A 19,680-nucleotide genomic window follows, 5' to 3' on the forward strand; every position below is an offset into this window, starting at 1 on the left:
AAAGGAAGAATCTGTGAGTTGGAGGTGGCTAGGACGCCAAGTCGTGTTTCCCAAACAAAGAAAGAACTGGCGAAGTATTGATGAAGCCATGGGAGGAAGGAAGGTCAAATCCTCTACCTAAAAAGCAGGGAAGATGCAGTGAAGAGCAATGTGCTGGCAGGGACCCAATACCTCTCAGCACAGGAAAATGAGCCGAGCATATTGTAGTGGTTGACTTACTGGGACTTGGTATAGATGTTATATAACACAGTCATGACTTGAAGTTACTCAGCAAGTCTTGATGAGAACCATATGTTCTCTTCCATTTAGAGATGCAAAGTAATTCACCAGTGTTGCTATTGATTTAAATATTATGTTCTCTGTTGATGCAATATTGTAGTGCTGCTGTTTGAGGGAGATGACATGTTTGGACATGTCTATCGGACTGGAACCAAATATACGGACTATAACCTGTAGAAATTCTTACACACTTATAAGAGATTTTATTCTGTACATTACTGAAGAGACATTATTATTGTATCAAATTAACAAAAAATATTTCAGGTACACGATAATGAAGCTACAAAAGTGTAAATTTAAAACAAAGTGGAGAAAATATTTCTTCACTCAACGCATAATTAAACTCTGGAATTTGTTGCCAGAGAATGTAGCAAAAGCAGTTAGCTTAGCAGGGCTTTAAAAAGTTTGGGATAACTTCCTAAAAGTCCATAAGTCATTATTAAAATGGACTTGAGGAAAATCCACTGCTTATATCTAGGATAAGCAGCATAAAATGTATTGCACTGTTTTGGGATCTTTCCAGGTACTTGCAACCTGGATTGGCCACTGTTGGAAACAGGATGCCAGCCTTGACGACCCTTTGGTCTGTCCCAGAATGGCAATACTTTTGTACATATGTATAATTCTAGTGGTTCCAGTCACTGATATTATCCACTTCCCTGGATGAACAATTGCTACAGTCCATGATGTGGATATCTGAGGTCTCTTCATACTTCAGTCAGGTACATATCTCAACTCAAATGTATAGGTATAGTCTCTAGTCAGTCCTGAAATACTCTAGCTCATCCCCCTGTAGCCCGGCTCCCAAAATTTTGGTTCAATGCGGGATACAATATTAAAACAATACCTACAGCCCTGAAAGCTATTGATGAAATAACTAACTTCCACAAATCTCTGAAGACACATCTATTCAACAAGGCCTACAAAGAGAACCCATAACCTTATAAAACTACATCACCAACTCAGCCAATTATTACAGCCTACCTAATTATCTTGCCTAACACCTTCCTTCTCTCTTCCCTCACCTAATCTTTGTACATTACTAATTGTATCTGGTATCATGTAATGATTATGTCATAACCAAACTCTGTAAGCCACATTGGGCCTGAAAATAGGTGGGATAATGTGGGATACAAATGCAATAAATAAATAAATAAGAGCAAAAATGATAACGATACCAAACTTAACTGTAGTATTTTTGGAAAATGTAAGTCTTTAGACTTTTACAGAAAGACCCATATGTAGACACTGATCTAAGGAAAATAGGTAAAGAAAACCACAGCTTAATTGCCTGATAAGGAAAAGATATTCCCCCCAAATACCTTCTGTTCTATGCAGCTAAAAGGAGCATTTTACTGAAGCGTGACAGTATCGTGTTTTTTTTTTGTGACCTGCTTATCAGCGGTGAGATAATAATGAATTAATGAAATGAAATGTGCGTTGTGAAAATATGTGCATACATTCAGGCCACCACTAATATGGATTCAGCAAATCTACTGGCATTACTCCTTATTTATACATATGTAAATCCCACATAAGCCTTTGAAAATGTACCCAGTCATGAGCATCTAAGTCAACAAAGATAATCTCAGATAGACAACTGAATTCATGGCTGACACTCTGTATTCTGCTTTTAACAATGCAAATATACTGTATTAAATTGCTGACATTGTGGAAACAAATGTAGTTTGTCATACACAAATCAACGAAGCAAAATCTACCACAAATCAGAAGTGCAAAGCAAAATATCATTTACGTCCCAGAATTTTAGAAAAGGATAAGGAACGTACATGCTCCTCTCTCTCTCTCTCCCCCCATTTCTCTTTCACTAAGGTAGGGCTTATTGAAATGTCTTCATACCTAACTGATCTCCTTTCCTTTCACTGTTTGTGTCTTTGTTTTATCTGTTATATTTTTCAGTTACTGTATATATATATATTTAACACGTTACTGTTGGTTCTAATTAACTGCCCTTAGGGAAAATGCAATCTAAACACAATTTATAACTCTCAAAAGAAAACATACTTAGGTCTGATGAACTGAAAATCTAGAAGCAAAATATGCTGACAGACTGAGCGCAGATGCCAAGAAATGAAATCTCAGCTGTCTTAGCCAGAGCAAATGCTCAGCTTCAGGGAAACACATTCTTATTAGATGCTGCCTGACAGCAATGGAGAATTAGATGAAATCAATATAGTAAGCAAGTGACTGTCACAACCAGATTTTGCCTTTACAGTATAATACCACGTCTACATTTTCTAATCCCCCCTCCCCGAACTGTACCATGCTCAACCTTATTTCTAACTACAAGTCTCACTGTAGTGCAGAAGTGCTGTTCCAGTATAGAACTAGTCCTACTCTAAAAACAGACCCGCTGTGATCCATATATTTTGAAGGATCATGAGTCAAAAATGATGCAGTGGGGTCACCTCACTGGAAAACTAAGGGGCCCTTTTACTAAGCCGCGTAAAGCTCTATGCGTGCCCAATACACGCCAAACTGGAGTTACCGCCTGGCTAAAATTTACGCACATAACTGGTAATGAATTCTAATTAGCACTGACAATTGCTTGTTAAAATGCCAATTATTGGCAAGTTATTCAATTAAATTGCATTTATAATTTGCGTACATGACCAAATTTGCATGCACAATTTTTAGTGCTTTTTTTTAGAATTAGGGGGATTACACATAAATGACTAAAATACCATCATCTACGTGCATTCTTGTTTCCTACATGCTTATGTTTGTTTATTATCGAACTTTCTGTTTCACAGGTCAAAGCAGTTTCCAAAATTTCTAAACAAAATTTGGAAAGAATACCAATCAAAATAGATATATCGTAGTTACCTGATGCTACGGTCCACCTTGGGGTCAGAACTCAAGAAAAATATCTGGGTGTTGCTGTAGATAATACGCTGAAATTTTCTGCTCTGTGTGTGGCGGTGGCCAAAAAAGCAAACAGGATGCTAGGAATTATTAGGAAAGGGATGATGAATAAGACCGAAAATAATATAATGCCTTTGTATCACTACATGGTGCGTCCGCACCTTGAGTACTGGGTTCAGTTCTGGTCGCCATACTTTAAAAAAATATAGCGGAATTAGAAAAGGTTCAAATAAAAGCGACCAAAATGATAAAGGGGATGGAACTCCTCTCAAATGAGGAAAGGCTAAAGAGGTTAAGGCTCTTCAGCTTGGAAAACAGATGGATAAGGGGGGTATGATTCAGGTCTATCAAATCCTGAGTGGTATTGAACGAGTAGAAGTAAATCGATTTTTTACTTGTTCCAAAAGTACAAAAACTAGGGGACACTCAAGGAAGTTACAGTGGGGGAAATAAGTATTTGATCCCTTGCTGATTTTGTAAGTTTGCCCACTGACAAAGACATGAGCAGCCCATAATTGAAGGGTAGGTTATTGGTAACAGTGAGAGATAGCACATCACAAATTAAATCCGGAAAATCACATTGTGGAAAGTATATGAATTTATTTGCATTCTGCAGAGGGAAATAAGTATTTGATCCCCCACCAACCAGTAAGAGATCTGGCCCCTACAGACCAGGTAGATGCTCCAAATCAACTCGTTACCTGCATGACAGACAGCTGTCGGCAATGGTCACCTGTATGAAAGACACCTGTCCACAGACTCAGTGAATCAGTCAGACTCTAACCTCTACAAAATGGCCAAGAGCAAGGAGCTGTCTAAGGATGTCAGGGACAAGATCATACACCTGCACAAGGCTGGAATGGGCTACAAAACCATCAGTAAGACGCTGGGCGAGAAGGAGACAACTGTTGGTGCCATAGTAAGAAAATGGAAGAAGTACAAAATGACTGTCAATCGACAAAGATCTGGGGCTCCACGCAAAATCTCACCTCGTGGGGTATCCTTGATCATGAGGAAGGTTAGAAATCAGCCTACAACTACAAGGGGGGAACTTGTCAATGATCTCAAGGCAGCTGGGACCACTGTCACCACGAAAACCATTGGTAACACATTACGACATAACGGATTGCAATCCTGCAGTGCCCGCAAGGTCCCCCTGCTCCGGAAGGCACATGTGACGGCCCGTCTGAAGTTTGCCAGTGAACACCTGGATGATGCCGAGAGTGATTGGGAGAAGGTGCTGTGGTCAGATGAGACAAAAATTGAGCTCTTTGGCATGAACTCAACTCGCCGTGTTTGGAGGAAGAGAAATGCTGCCTATGACCCAAAGAACACCGTCCCCACTGTCAAGCATGGAGGTGGAAATGTTATGTTTTGGGGGTGTTTCTCTGCTAAGGGCACAGGACTACTTCACCGCATCAATGGGAGAATGGATGGGGCCATGTACCGTACAATTCTGAGTGACAACCTCCTTCCCTCCGCCAGGGCCTTAAAAATGGGTCGTGGCTGGGTCTTCCAGCACGACAATGACCCAAAACATACAGCCAAGGCAACAAAGGAGTGGCTCAGGAAGAAGCACATTAGGGTCATGGAGTGGCCTAGCCAGTCACCAGACCTTAATCCCATTGAAAACTTATGGAGGGAGCTGAAGCTGCGAGTTGCCAAGCGACAGCCCAGAACTCTTAATGATTTAGAGATGATCTGCAAAGAGGAGTGGACCAAAATTCCTCCTGACATGTGTGCAAACCTCATCATCAACTACAGAAGACGTCTGACCGCTGTGCTTGCCAACAAGGGTTTTGCCACCAAGTATTAGGTCTTGTTTGCCAGAGGGATTAAATACTTATTTCCCTCTGCAGAATGCAAATAAATTCATATACTTTCCACAATGTGATTTTCCGGATTTAATTTGTGATGTGCTATCTCTCACTGTTACCAATAACCTACCCTTCAATTATGGGCTGCTCATGTCTTTGTCAGTGGGCAAACTTACAAAATCAGCAAGGGATCAAATACTTATTTCCCCCACTGTATATGGAAATACTTTTAAAACAAATAGGTGGAAATATTTTTTCACTCAACGAATAGTTAAGCTCTGGAACTCTTTGCCAGAGGAGGTGGTAACAGCAGTTAATACATCTGGATTTAAAAAATGTTTGTTCTAAATCCAATCAAATAGGGTGTGGAGATATGAAATCATGAGATAATCATGCAGCGGTTTTGCAGTCTATGTTTTTTTTATATCATAAAACCAATTGGACTCCTCGAAAACTTGCTACTGCTGGCCTGAGCCCATCAGACAAATGTTGGCACTGTTTGCTGCAAGTGGGTACTTTCTCTCATATGCTATATGAGTGTCCTCCGATCTTTCAATTCTGGAAGGCTGTTTGGAATATTATACAAAAACTTTTGCCCATAACTGATGACCTGACTTATTCAATTGTAATTTTTAAGTCCGTTCATGCAACTTTTGATTTGACCTCCCCGCAATCAAAACTATTGGACATTCTCCTCACTATTGCTCAACGGCATATTTTGCAAAACTGGAAAAACGCACAGTTGCTGAATATTCATTTCTGGTGGAATACAGTCCTGCAGCATCAGAAGTTTGAGCTCGCCATGGCTGCGAAAAGTCGGATGATAGTATCTAAGAAAAAAATTTGGTCTATTTTGGACAACTACCTCCAAACTATTCAGGCCACACCTTAAACCAGTACAAAGGACTTATTTGTTAAACACCTGGATGCTTTCCCCTCCTTTTTTCTCTTCTTTCCTTTCTCTTTTTTTTTTCCTTTCCCACCTGTTGTGTTTCTTGCTTCCTATGTTTTTCCATCATTGTTTTCCTGTTATTTGTATTCTTTGAAAATTAATAAAATATTTGGAAAGAGAAAAAAAAAAAAAACCAGCAGTTAATACATCTGGATTTAAAAAATGTTTGTTCTAAATCCAATCAAATAGGGTGTGGAGATATGAAATCATGAGATAATTGCTAAAAAAAAACCCTATGAGATATCTCCACTGAATGAAAATAAAAATAAAACACGTATCCAGTAGTGTTACAGCTGTAAGTATAATGTTTTAAGGAAAAAAGGCCTCACAGAGCTCCTAGATGATACACATCAAACAGAGCTGAAACGGGTCTTAAAAAAGATCCTCTGTTCATCACTGGCCAAAAACCTGAAGTGTATTGTGATAACTATAATGTTCTTCACACACTAGTCATAACTGATCAAAAACTTATGAAAACATACCACAGCAAAAAACACTGTGAATATATGTATGAGGTTTGAAAGGAATACTTAGCTTTCGAACAAGAAGCACTCAGGTGCTCCAAGGTGCGCTGTCATTCTTTCATACTCTTGCCCCAAGCCTCACTCACTCGCCCACGAGGGCCTGCCTCAGGAGTCCCTGTATAGTACACAAGATGAACTTCTCTGCATTTTATGGCATCTAAAACATGACCTAATATCTGGTATGACGTTCACCAGACCATGCACGTCTAGATAAAAGCAGAATGTAGCAGACACTGTGGTGCGCACAACTATCTTGTGGTACATCACAATGTCTGCTACATTCTTCTCTTACCTAGATGTGCACGGTCTGGTGAACGTCATACCAGACATTAGGTCATGTTTTAGACGCCATAGAATGCAAAGAAGTTCATCTTGTGTACTATACAGGGACTCCTGAGGCAGGCCCTCACGTCCGAAACACGATTCGTGTTGAGTCCATTGCATATATATTTGAATAAAATTTCTGATGTGAACTCTTTGAGTCCGCCGGACTTTTTTTTCTACATCATCCTTTGTGTCACCTTCGCTGTGTTTGCCTGCTTCCATTGACCTATGCGGAGGTCCTTCTGTTCTTCTGTGTTTGCCGATGCATTGAGACAGAGTCCATGGGTACTGTAATTTATCAAGTTTAATGTATATTTTCTACCCCACTCTACGAGGTGCCATCTAGGCGGTTTACATAGTAAAGAAAGAAAGAAAGAAAGAAGGTATATATATGTGCTCTACAGGACATCACAGTAAAGGAATGGAGGGATGGAAGTACAATGTTGGACAGGAAAATGAGGGAGGAGTCGTACATAAGAATGTTCTGGTATCTCCCAGGGCCCACTCAATTAGGTTATTTCAGATATAGGCATCTTGGAATTGAAATGTCTTTAAATCTATTTTGAATTGGGCTAGGGATGTTTGTAAGTGGAGATGAGGTGGGAGCGGGATCCACAGAAGGGGGTCCCTGTATCGATTTTCAAACAGACAGCATGCACATACTTTTGCTTTGAAATCTGCTCTGGGTACAAGTACCTGCAAACATTTGCACCCACTTTTTCTACAGGTAATTTTAATGGAAAGTAATGGACATACAGTTAAAAATTGTATCTCTCTGTGTGTAATTCTCCTTCCTTAGCCAAAACACACCTGTAGGAATGCCTCCTCTCAATGTGGCTAAAAGTCAACATACAGACTTTTAACTACTGGAAGGAGAATAATTTTCAGACTGCTGCTTAACACAGGTGATACACTTTGTATTAGATTGTAAGCTCTTTGAGCAGGGACTGTCTTTCTTCTATGTTTGTGCAGCGCTGCGTATGCCTTGTAGCGCTATAGAAATGCTAAATAGTAGTAGTAGTAGTAGTAGTAGTAAGTAAATCATTTTGAAAACTGTCCTCTAAGGGTCCTGTTTAGTAAGCAGTGTTATAGGTGCGCTAACATTTTTAACACACGTTAGCCATGTAAGTGCCTACAATATCCCTATAGGCGCCTACTTGGTTAGTGTGCACGCTAAGTGTAGGTGCGCTAAAAACCCTAACGCACCTTACTAAACAGGGCCCTAAATCATTAAGGAAGATTAAAACAAGGTCTTTTATTCAGTAAAAGGCTCCCAGGTTAACAATTATCTGTGCCCAAACGCCTCCAGGTACATGAGCATAGACTGTCTATATCAGTTTATTCTCTGGACCAGACTAGGTGATGCATGTTGGTTGTTCTGCCCCTGTCACTGCCAATATTCCCAGTAAAATATGGCCATGTTGGGCACAGTTGACTGTTAAACCTGCGCGGTAAATCTATGCACGGTATTTAGAATACACTTAGGCGCAATTGCCTAGCGCGTGTTAATTTTAGGCACCATATATAGAATCGGGCCCTGTATGCATACTAGGCATTGTCTGATGAGCTAACTCACTGCCGGGTGCTCCTGATACTGCATAAAAAGCTACATTACCTCTTTTAGGGTTGATGAGAACTGGATCTCTTGAAGGTAGTACGCAGATACACACTGGAAAGTGACAGTGAGAATCACACCTAATGCACCCAAGTGCAATCTGGCAGCCTGAAATAAGTCTGCATTGGTGGACTCGGAGCATTCCAGGATTTCACCAGAAGCAGTTATCATAGTAAGGGCTACAACCTGCAGGAAAACAAACACCAACATTCCCAATTTCAGCAACAAAAAGAAAACCGGTGAAAAAACAGCAGAAAAACTGTGTGTGTCTGCATGTATATGTGGGTGGGTGTGCATTTATTTTAACCAGAGGTTACCCAGAGTGAAGGAGTAGCTTAATGGTTACTGCAGTAGCCTGAGAAGCAGGGGAACTGGGAACTAGGCCCACTGCAACTCCTTGTGATTGTGGGCAAGTTACTTAACCTTCCACTGCTCCAGGTATAAAATAAGTGCCTGCATATAACATATAACCAGAGAAAGGCAATATATCAAATCCCATCCCCTTTCACTCTGATGTGGCAATGCCATTATATCACCATGGCCCAGATGGGGCTAGCAATCAGGCCACTGACTTCCTAAATTGTTTAGGGTCTCAATCAAAAGACAAAAGGGCTGAAAAGGGGCCCATCCTCTGCTCATTGCTGGCACAATTATCAAATTATCATATGACTTTTCTCTTTTCATTTTTACCACATGGAAACTGATAGCTAATATTACGCACATTTCTGTGTCGAATTAATAAGTTATTGCAGTCTTTACTGAGTTATTTATAGGAGCAAGTGAAAATTGACCAGCAAGTGAAAATTGACCATCACTGGGTGCTTTGGAGAAACACAAAGGGGCTCTTTCACTAACAGGTGGTAGGGCTACCGCTGGAGTAGCGCACTGCAAATCGGCCCTACCGCTGGGCTTACCCAGCAGTAATTTCAGGTGTGCCATGAGCCGTTTTTACACGTCGTTTCTAGCACCAATGGACGGGGAGTAGGCATGCCCAGCGGAGCCCTCACCACCTTCTAAATAGGAGAGGGTAATGGCCGCACCCAATTTTTAAAATAGCACACAGTCTTTTACTGCTTCTAGACCAAAAATGCCCTTTTACTTGCTGTGGTAAAAGGTGGCCTTGGTGCGTTGCAACCTCATGTGCTGATGCCACCACATGCCCCATAGTAACATGGAGGGACATAATCGAACGTCGCCGGCGAAATAGGTCGCCGACGATCTATTTTGGCGGCGGCGCAACAGCTGGCCGGAACCATATTTTTGAAAAAGATGGCTGGCCATCTTTTTTTTCGATAATACGGTTTAGCCCGGCCAAATGCCAGAGTTCGCCAGGTTTGAGATTGCCGGTTTTGTTTTTCAGCGATAATGGAAAAAGCTGCCGGCCATCTCAAACCCTGCGAAATCCAAGGCATTTGGTCATGGGAGGAGCCAGCATTTGTAGTACACTAGTATATCAAGTCCCCTTTCCCTTTATATTTTTATGACTTTGCTATATTTAATAGATGCTTTAATTTGCTGAAGATAGAGCGGAGTATAAATACTGAAAATAAATCATTTGTGCATTGACTGCTTAGAGCTCCTTAATAAAAGGGCCCCAAAGTTAGATTAAGGTCTAATATTATTATTATTATATCTGCACATCCCCAAACCACCTTGTTGCAATGTCTTATTTAATAATACTCTAGTAAAACACTTGTAGATAACAAATTTAAGACTGTACTATACCCTTCTTGTCCAACAAATTGAAGAAATAATTTCTTCTCTTTAATTACATTACGATAATTAACTTTCTATTTTAAAATTATGCTACTTTCTAATTGCTTCATACATTGAATTGTATCAACTGTGAAATGATACACAGGGTTTTGAAAACCAACTTGCTCGCTCAGGTGGTAGGCAAAGAGGAACAAACTGTGGTGTTTTCAACCCAGCTGAAACTTGGGAAGACGAAGTGGCTGTGGCATCACTTCCCCTGGGATGAGAATGGTGGCAAAAGTGTATTCAGTACCAATGAGGGACGGAGGAGGAAAAATCCATAGTGTTGGAGGCATCTTTTGGTTCTGATCATGTACCACATAGACAGTGGTGTTCCTGGGGGGGCTGGCACCCGGGGCGGATCGCCGATGCGCCCCGCCCCCCCCGGGTGCAGCGCCCCCCCTGATGCAGCACGGACCCCCCCCCCCGGCAAAAGGACACCCCCGCGAAGGACCCCCCCTGCCGGGTGCAAGCCGCCGGGGGGTGCTGCGCGCGCCTGTCTTCTGTTGTTCCATGCTTCTTCAGGTGTTCCGGGGCAGAGAAGAAGCATGGAACAACGGAGGACAGGCGCGCGCAGCACCCCCCCCCCCCCCCCCCCGGCGGCATGCACCCAGGGCGGACCACACCCACTGCCCCCCCCCCCTAGGAACTCCACTGACATAGATGGTGTACCTTATCTGATCTTTGAAGAGAGAGTGAGACAGTAGTTTCAGGAGAGCAAAATGGAGAATGAGAGTGTTGTGGCGTGACAGGAGACACCTAATGGGGATAGGAGGCATTTTTAGGCCCATCCAGGGCTGGGAGTAGAGAAATACAGGAAAGGGTGAGCAGGGTAGGGAGGAACAATGAACAGAAAGAGGGCTGAAGGGAGGGGTCTAGTGCAGGAGATAGATGATTGTATCTGGGTAGGGTGGAGTCATGGGGCAGGTGTGATACATCTTTACTGGACTTGTGATTAGTTTACAAGAACTGTGTTCCCTCTCAGATAAATATAAAATACATAGAAACTTACAATATGCCTTACAACTACTATGGTAATCAGAGTACGTCACTCAAAAATGTGCAAGCATACTGACTTAGGGATTTCTGCACTGTTTGCCTTACTTTTGACTAAAACTGAAATTTATATCTAGGCTTTCACCTATCTACCTATTTATTCCCTGTATGTTTAGGTATTCATGACTCACTACACAGAGGAGGAGACAGGTACTACAAGAACAGGTGAGAAATGCAGTAGATGGCACTGGTGAGTCATTCTCAACCTGAGACACAAGCCTGCAAACACAGCCACCATGCACTTGTGTATTTTATTTACCTTCATTGCAAGCTGAAAATTACTTCTGACATTTTGGTTCAGAATCTGTGCACTAAATCTGAAGTGCTGACCTGCGATTTGAACTAATCCTCTGCTGATAACAAAACTGGTTTTAGTTGGGGGAAGAGGTGGGGGTAGAGGGGTGAAAGGCTGGCGTTTTTGTGCAGTTTGATAATGGTGTGGTGTCACAGAAGCTTCACTTGAAATTGTGAACCTGGAATCTCAGGGGAAGTCAGCTTCTAACATACTGCTTGGTATACAATATTTATTAAGCCCTTCTCCAATCTCCCTGAATATGACGCAGATACGAAATGAACCATAAAATACATAATGCATAACAATGGGGAAGCTGGACTGGATTAATTAAAGCCTCCACTCAATGAAGTATTAATGTACTTTGCACCATCCAAATCACAGCAGACCATGTGTACTGAAGTAGTTTGTTTCCTGTTGAGCCATTTTGCCTTGAATTTAAAAAAATAAACAAACAAACAAACAGCAGTCTCATTTTAGACTAGGGTTTTTTTTTTAATTTATCAATTTTCAAAATATTACAATCATATTATAACAATGCAACTAAGGAAATAAAGAAAAATATATATCATCATATATCATGAAAACATTATAACCTTTAGTCCACAATTATTAGGTAACAGATCCAAGATATTAAGAAATTAAAAGAAAAAGAAGAATTAACTAGACACCGATTTCAGGAACAATCCTCAGCCGGAATAACAATGTACCTAAAACTGTGGGATTTATATCTGAACCTTCATTTCCTCTTTAGAAACCACAAATTCTAATAATTGCTTAGGATCAGTAAAGACATAGGAATTATTTTGAAAAGTGAAACAGCAAGCACAGGGAAATCGAAGCAAAAAACTTATACCCAGAGCTTGCGCCCTAGAGTGCAAGGACAAGAATTCCTGGTGTCTCCTCTGGGTATTCCTAGATAAATCAGGGAAACTTTTTATCTTAGACCCCAAGAATTCACAATTCAGAACAGTATCTCTGTCTGTTTCCAAGGCAAAAGTCACCAGTAAAGTGGTACGTTGAGTAACAAATTCCAAAGATGATGACTCCAGGATATCTGTTAAATTAGCATTTTGCTTATCTTCTCTTTGTTTGACTCCAGGTATCATCAAGTAGTTAGTTCTCACCAAAGGTGGCAATGTCTAAGAAGGAAATTTTAAAACTTCTCTAAAGTATTTTCTAACCATTTTAATAGGAGCCACCAAATGTGAGTGTGGAAAATTCAAAAATCTTAAAGTATTCTTCTTAACTGATTTTCCACATACTCCATCATCCTACTACTTAAATTCTTATATTTTATAAGTCTTCTGCATAATCCTTGTAATTCCAACATCTTATTTTCCAATGTAGTCACCAGTGGCATAGCTACATGGGGCCATGGGGGCCTGGGCCCCCCCAAATTTTCTCTGTACCCCGGGTTTTGCTGGCGGGGTTCCCCAACCCCCACCAGCTGAAGCCTTGTCTAGCACAGGTCTCCGGCGCTACCGTGTTGCCTGCCCTGCTCTCTCTTCCTCCTCACGTCCTGCACACTCCTTTCAAAAGTTAGGCTTTAAGGAGAGATCTACATCGTTGATAGGATGGTTCAAGAATCAATGTGCGGGGGAGAGACTTCCACAGTGAAGGCGCAGTGCAAAAAAGGCCCAGGTCCAAGTAGTTTGGTAATGAGCTTGTTGCAATGTGGAAATAGACAGGTGATTATCATTCAATGAATGAAGGGGTTGAGAGGACGATAAACATTGAATCACAAGGGACAAGTAAGATGGGGTGTCAGTATGTATGGCTTTATGAGTAAGGACAAAAAGCTGCACAGCATCACTGTTGCTTTTTCGTTGTTTTTGATTCAGTAGTATATAGTTTCGTATTCACTTGTACAAGGATTGCCAATAAGTTCATACATCCAATAGAAAACTCCTGAGTCAGGCCTTTTAGGTTGAAACACGAGTCGTGTCGAGTCCTGGATGTTTTGAATAAAGCTTCCTAATATTGGACATGGTCTGGAATCCTGATTTTTGTCACCTTCGCTGTGTTTGGTTGTTTTGTGAGACTGCGAGGGTTCCTGTTCTTCTGTTTATATTGCCATTACAAGCTGCTCACCACAGCGGTTGAATATTACTCTCATAATAAACTTTAAACTCATCTTTGTCCTTCAGACCTCACTAGTTTAAATGAATGAACAAATAATTATCAAGGGATGAATGACAGCTGAATCAGAAGAAGAGAAGATCCAAAAGTATTTCAGAATATTTTAAATGTAGAGGAATGTCAGGCCAAAATGAGTCAAGGATAGATCACTCAAGTAACTAACAGATACTTAAGAGTCAAGACCCCTGAATGTCTTAACTAGTAACATGACTATTTAGGTTTACTTTGCAGATACCTCTAGAAGAAAATATCAAATTATCACTATTTAATAAGTTTCTCATCAGTAAAATCTATCCATGTCGGACAACAAAATCTGCTGTGGAGGTATCCTTACTTCAGAACTACTTCAGAACTGAGAACCCTAAAGCAAGGATGTGCTCTATTACAGGAAATCCCCTAGGTTGCATGATGGGTCAGTGGCTCCCAGCTGTGCCCCTTGTCTGATTAGGTATTAGAAATGGGTTTACACAAGTAAACACAGTAACATAGTAGATGACGGCAGAAAAAGACCTGCACGGTCTATCCAGTCTGCCCAACAAGATAAACTCATATGTGCTACTTTTTGTGTATACCTTACCTTGATTTTCAGGGCACAGACCGTATAAGTCTGCCCAACACTATCCTTGCCTCCCAACCTTACCTTGATTTGTAACTGTCATTTTCAGGGCACAGACCGTATAAGTCTGCCCAGCACTATCCCTGCCTCCCAACCACCGGCTCTGGCACAGACCGTATAAGTCTGCCCAGCACTATCTCCGCCTCCCAACCATCAGCCCCGCCTCTCACCACCAGCTCTGCCACCCAATCTCAGCTAAGCTTCTGAGGATCCATTTTACAAAATGCAAGGCTGAGTTTTTCTCTGCTAATCCAAGTCAGCACATCCATGAGTTCCACAGTACTTTCTGAACAAGATTTTTGTGGACTTTTCCTTGAGTTGTGGAAAATAAAATTCTTAAGTCAGGCTGGACAGACATTTAGGTTTGAGGGCCACATTGTTGGCCTTGCCTAAATGGTGAGCCATTTTGTTAGAGCAGTGGTGGGCAACCATTGAGGGCCACAACCTAGTCAGGTTTTCAAGATTTCCAAAATGAATATGCATGAGATTTATTTGCATACAATGGAAACAGTGCATATGCATAATCATTGTGGAAATCTTGAAACCCCAACTGAGTCGTGGCCCTTGAGGACTGTGGTTGCCCACTCTTGTGTTAGAGTGATCCCCATCAGAATTTCATTAGGGATGGAAGGGTGGAGGGGTCCCCCTCGGTGTAGCAGGAAGTAAAGATGTACATCTTAAGCCAGCCTGCACTGGTGACATTTCTGCTGGACCATGGATATCATTTCTCTCATTCAGGCTGTTAGAAGTAATATCACCACTGTGGGCCAGGACACTCATTCCACCACTGACTGGAAGAAGGATAGCTATCTGTAATATATAAACCGCTTTGGTGGTATAGCAAGAATCTAATAAACATAAATATAACTGCCAGCTGTAGCTGGTGGGTTGTATTTTGCCTATCTCTGCCTTAAGCAAATGATTTATCATTTCAAGACTAGATTAAAAAAAAAAAAGCTGATATGGGTTTGTTGTATATTTTTATCCTATTTTTTCCTAAAGTTGAAACCTGTTCCTTTTTACCACTGGTACAGAACAGCTCAAAGGATACAAATATTTATTCCACACACAATTTCTAGTGTTACCTGTGTTGATAAAATCCCATGATGTATTCCAGTGTTATGCGTTCCTGTTCCAATCACCCCAGCAGCAGCCACCTCTGAAACTGCTCCTAAACTGCAGAGTGAAAAGCAAAACATATGTTCTTCTTTTGTTCAAGGAGTGCCCATTTGATTTATGTACAAAATGATAAAGACAGCCGATCCCCCATCTGATCTAATTTTAAAAAATAAGCCAAAATCTAGAGACAGATCGTGGCTGGAGGAAAGAAAGGTCAAAAGGGATAAACTGATCTTATGGATTCTCAACTTAAAGAAAAGGAATTCTCTCAGTTATATTTATTTGGATTTGATAAACACTTTTATGAAGCGATTCACTCATTACTAATGCAGCATATCCATGAGTTATGTTTGAATACTGTAAGAAACTTTGGGGTCCTTTTACTAAGGTGCACTGAAAAGTGGCCTGAGATAGTGTAGGTGCGTGTTTTGGATGCGTGCAGATCCATTTTCCAGTGAACCTGTAAAAAATGCCTTTTTTAGGGGGGGGGGGCTGAAAATGGATGTGCGGCAAAATGAAAACTGGTGTGCGTCCATTTTGGTCTGAGAGCTTACCACCACCCATTCACTTAGCGGTAAGGTCTCACACGTTAACCGGGCAGTAATGGTCAAATGTCTATTACGGCCCGTGCACCGGAACATAAAAATATTTTCCGGAATGTGTAAAAAATGAAATTATTGCCTGGGCCACGTGGTAGTTGGGTGGTAATTCCAAAATGACACGCATTGGGTGCGCTTAGGCGCCTACGCAGCTTAGTAAAAGGGCACTTAAGGGGATCAATATTCAGCATGGTTTAACAAGTCAAGAGAAGCTCTTGACCATTTAAACCATGTTGAATGGGACAGGAACCAATATTCACTCTGACCGCCACAGCACTGTCCATTTAGTGTCGGGACAGAGCTCGGAGTTATGCAAACACCAGTGATATTCAGTGCCAGTGGTTGCATAGCTAACTTGGCATGTAGTACCACATAAAAGGCAGTCCTAACTTTGCCCAGTTAGTTATGCAAGACCAGCACTGAAAAAAGTTGGCCATACCCACAAAATGTCTGGACGCTGCCGAAGACCCATATATTCGGGACTGAATATTCTGGGTCTAATTTAACCAGTGATGACCAGTGTTTAAAGAAATACTGACTGCCATCTGCTGAATGTTGACCTATAATTTTACGCACACTGAAAACAAGACCAGATATTGAATCACAATAACAATTCTAAAGCGTATTATTTGGCTACGAGAAAAAATGTCCAGTTGTATTCCCGAATAATTGGCAAGGTAAAGCAGAGGAGCTTTACACATGTGGTATATCAAGTTTATCTGAGTGAGTCCCACTGCAGGGTCTTCCTCTAAACCATGTTTTTGATTCTTGTGCAACTCTGCTTTCAACCTGTTTCAATGAATACTGCTTTTCAGGATAGCCAGATTTTGGGGCCCTTTTACAAAGTGGCAGTAAGCCCAACAAGGAGCTACCGCCAACCCAACACGGGCACCGGCAGCAGTTCTAGCCCCAGCACGCACCATTTCCCGGGCTATGGAAAATCTCCCTATATATATTAGTGTGGCACTAACCTGGCTATAATCAGGCAGCACTGTGCAAAACCTGGTTACTGCTGGGTTAGTGTGGGAACCCTGCCACCTTAGTGGGTGGCGGTAAGTGCTGCCCCCTGCATGGCCACGCAGTAGGAGCAATCTTATCACATGGCCATGGCTATTTTCAGCCTTTTTACCCACTGTGGTAAAAAGGGCTGCAACGCAGTAGAAATGGCCCTACCGCTAGTGCAGGACCGCAGCTCAGTAAAAGGACTCCTTTGTGAGTTACAAGCTATCATCAGAATGATTTTCAAAACATTTACCCAGCTAAAACTGATTTAGGGCTCCTTTTACAAAGCCGCTCTAGCAACTGCAGCATGGCAAATGCGACGAAACCCATAGGAATTCAATGGGCTTTGTCGCATTTGCCATACCGAACCAGCATCAGAATGGCTTTGTAAAAGGAGCCTTTACTGAGGAAAACCTTACCTTTATAAAATTCCCCCATTTACCTGAATAAGGGGCATAGTTATCAATATGTGGTTCTGTTAAGATATGTTATTTTATCACCAACTCCAATATTCTAGCATAGGTCCTATTTTAAGCGATGAGACCTAATTATTAATAACTGGGGTTAAAGTAAACTAACATGTCTTAACAGTAGCCTGTACTGATAACTTCCCTCCTAAATCTGTGCAGCTAAATTTAACGAGGTGGCACAATATTCAGTGATATCTTCCTAATATTAGTTGTTTAAACTGCATTTATACTAACTACACAAATTGTATGTTGTTAGATTTAGCCAGATAGACATTAATTTTAATACAGGTCACCTATGTATGAAAGGCAAGGTATCTATTTTTAACCTTATAAAGACACATAGGTGTCTTCGTGTCTTTATAAAATACTAGAACAAATTCTGTGTAAAACTGTAAATAAAATGAACCCATATACATTTATATCAACTCAGGAGCAGGTGCATTTTATTAAGAATGCACGGAAATTGGAACTCTGCTTGCATTCCACCCAGTGCTCACCCTTGGACACGCCTACAAATTATTTCAAATAAAAGTTTGCATGCTCACATCATTGCACATACTTTCACACATAGGCTAATTTTTATAAAGAGGTATTTTACACCCATGTAGAGACCCTCAGATCTGCTTGATAGAAATATAGCCCAGCTGAGACCTCTAGCGACTCTACCAGTATTAAGTATGTGACCATTTGACTCAGAATACTCTCACAACTTCTGGAAAAAGGGGCTGGCTATTCTACCTGTGATGGACAGTAGTATGAGGAGACCCCCTTTTGGAGGGAAACTGGTGAAATAAATGCCAGTTCCAGTAGGAGTATGTATGTTATTGGCTCTAGCTTCACTAGCCAGTGCACCTTTAATGAATGAGGAAGAGGCTTGGCTCTATCCGCCTAAGTACTTGGAGTGGAGTAGATTAATGGTTAGTGCAATAGCCTGAGAACCTAGGGAGCTGGGTTCGATTTCCTCTTCATCTCCTTGTGACTCTGGGCAAGTCACTTAACCCTCCATTGCCCCAAGCACAGAAAAAAACCTAGATTATGAGCCCAGTAGGGACAGAGAAAGTACCTATACAGAATAAGTAAATCGCTTTGGTTGACCACAGAAAGGCAGTATATCAAGTCCATGACCATTTACTTATACACCTTGCTAAGAAGAAAAGAGTTTCTGGTTATAAAAGTCACTGCACCTGGAGGGAGTAGGCTGGAAGTGCATCTAACAAAGGTAATACAGCTGCTGCATTAACACTTAGTGATAGCTGAAATGGGGAACCAGTTCAGCACCTTTCCAATAAAGAGAAGTAAGGAAAGAAGGAGTAACAAGATCATAAAAGAATCAACAGGGACTAGAAGAGAAACCTTGGGACAGAGAACTTGAGTAGTTGAGTTCCCATTAGGGAGGGACTACCTATAAGCAATTTGTACCTGAAGGCTCACAAAGCAATACTACTGAAGAGACTCGAATAGCTTTTCTTTGGAATGTATATTCCTCCCTATACTAGGCCTGTAAGATGGGCCTGCTACATAAGTACATAAGTATTGCCATACTGGGAAAGACTAAAGGTCCATCAAGCCCAGCATCCTGTTTCCAACAGTGGCCAATCCAGGTCACAAATACCTGGCAAGATCCCAAAAAAGTACAAAACAATTTATACTGCTTATCCCAGAAATAGTGGATTTTCCCTCAGTCCATTTAATAATGGTCTATGGACTTTTCCTTTAGGAAGCCGTCCAAACCTTTTATAAACTCCGCTAAGCTAACCACCTTTACCACATTCTCTGGCAACGAATTCCACAGTTTAATTACTCGTTGAGTAAAGAAAAAATTTCTCTGATTCGTTTTAAATTTATTACATTGTAGCTTCATCGCATGCCCCCTAGTCCTAGTATTTTTGGAAAGTGTAAACAGACACTTCACATCTACCCATTCAACTCCACTCATTATTTTAAAGACCTCTATCATATCTCCCCTCAGCCGTCTTTTCTCCAAGCTGAAGAGCCCTAGCCGCTTTAGCCTTTCCTCATAGGGAAGTCGTCTCATCCCCTTTATCATTTTCATTGCTCTTCTCTTCACCTTTTCTAATTCCACTATATCTTTTTTGAGATGCGGCTGTCACAGACTGTCACAGAGTCAGGAGTAGTGAGCCCTTGGGCCACTGCCAGTGACCGGCAGCAGCAGGTGAACCACCCAAACAGGAAGCGAGGCTGAACACAGACAGGATGGTACAAGCAGGACCG

General features: G+C 41.3%; 1 protein-coding gene across 1 annotated transcript in view; it reads right to left on the reverse strand.

The window, feature by feature from the left end:
* LOC115467029 (L-gulonolactone oxidase-like) overlaps positions 1–19,680 on the reverse strand; it is a 212,740-nt gene that overhangs the window by 119,379 nt on the left and 73,681 nt on the right. The window contains exons 5-6 of the mRNA XM_030198676.1: positions 15,344–15,434; positions 8,398–8,583 (exon numbers count right to left, since the gene is read on the reverse strand). Of these exons, the coding sequence (XP_030054536.1) occupies positions 8,398–8,583; positions 15,344–15,434 (277 nt within the window). The remainder of the gene's footprint in view (positions 1–8,397; positions 8,584–15,343; positions 15,435–19,680) is intronic.

Source organism: Microcaecilia unicolor, chromosome 3, assembly GCF_901765095.1.
Source record: "Microcaecilia unicolor chromosome 3, aMicUni1.1, whole genome shotgun sequence".
In the NCBI taxonomy this organism is placed as follows: Eukaryota; Metazoa; Chordata; class Amphibia; order Gymnophiona; family Siphonopidae; genus Microcaecilia; species Microcaecilia unicolor.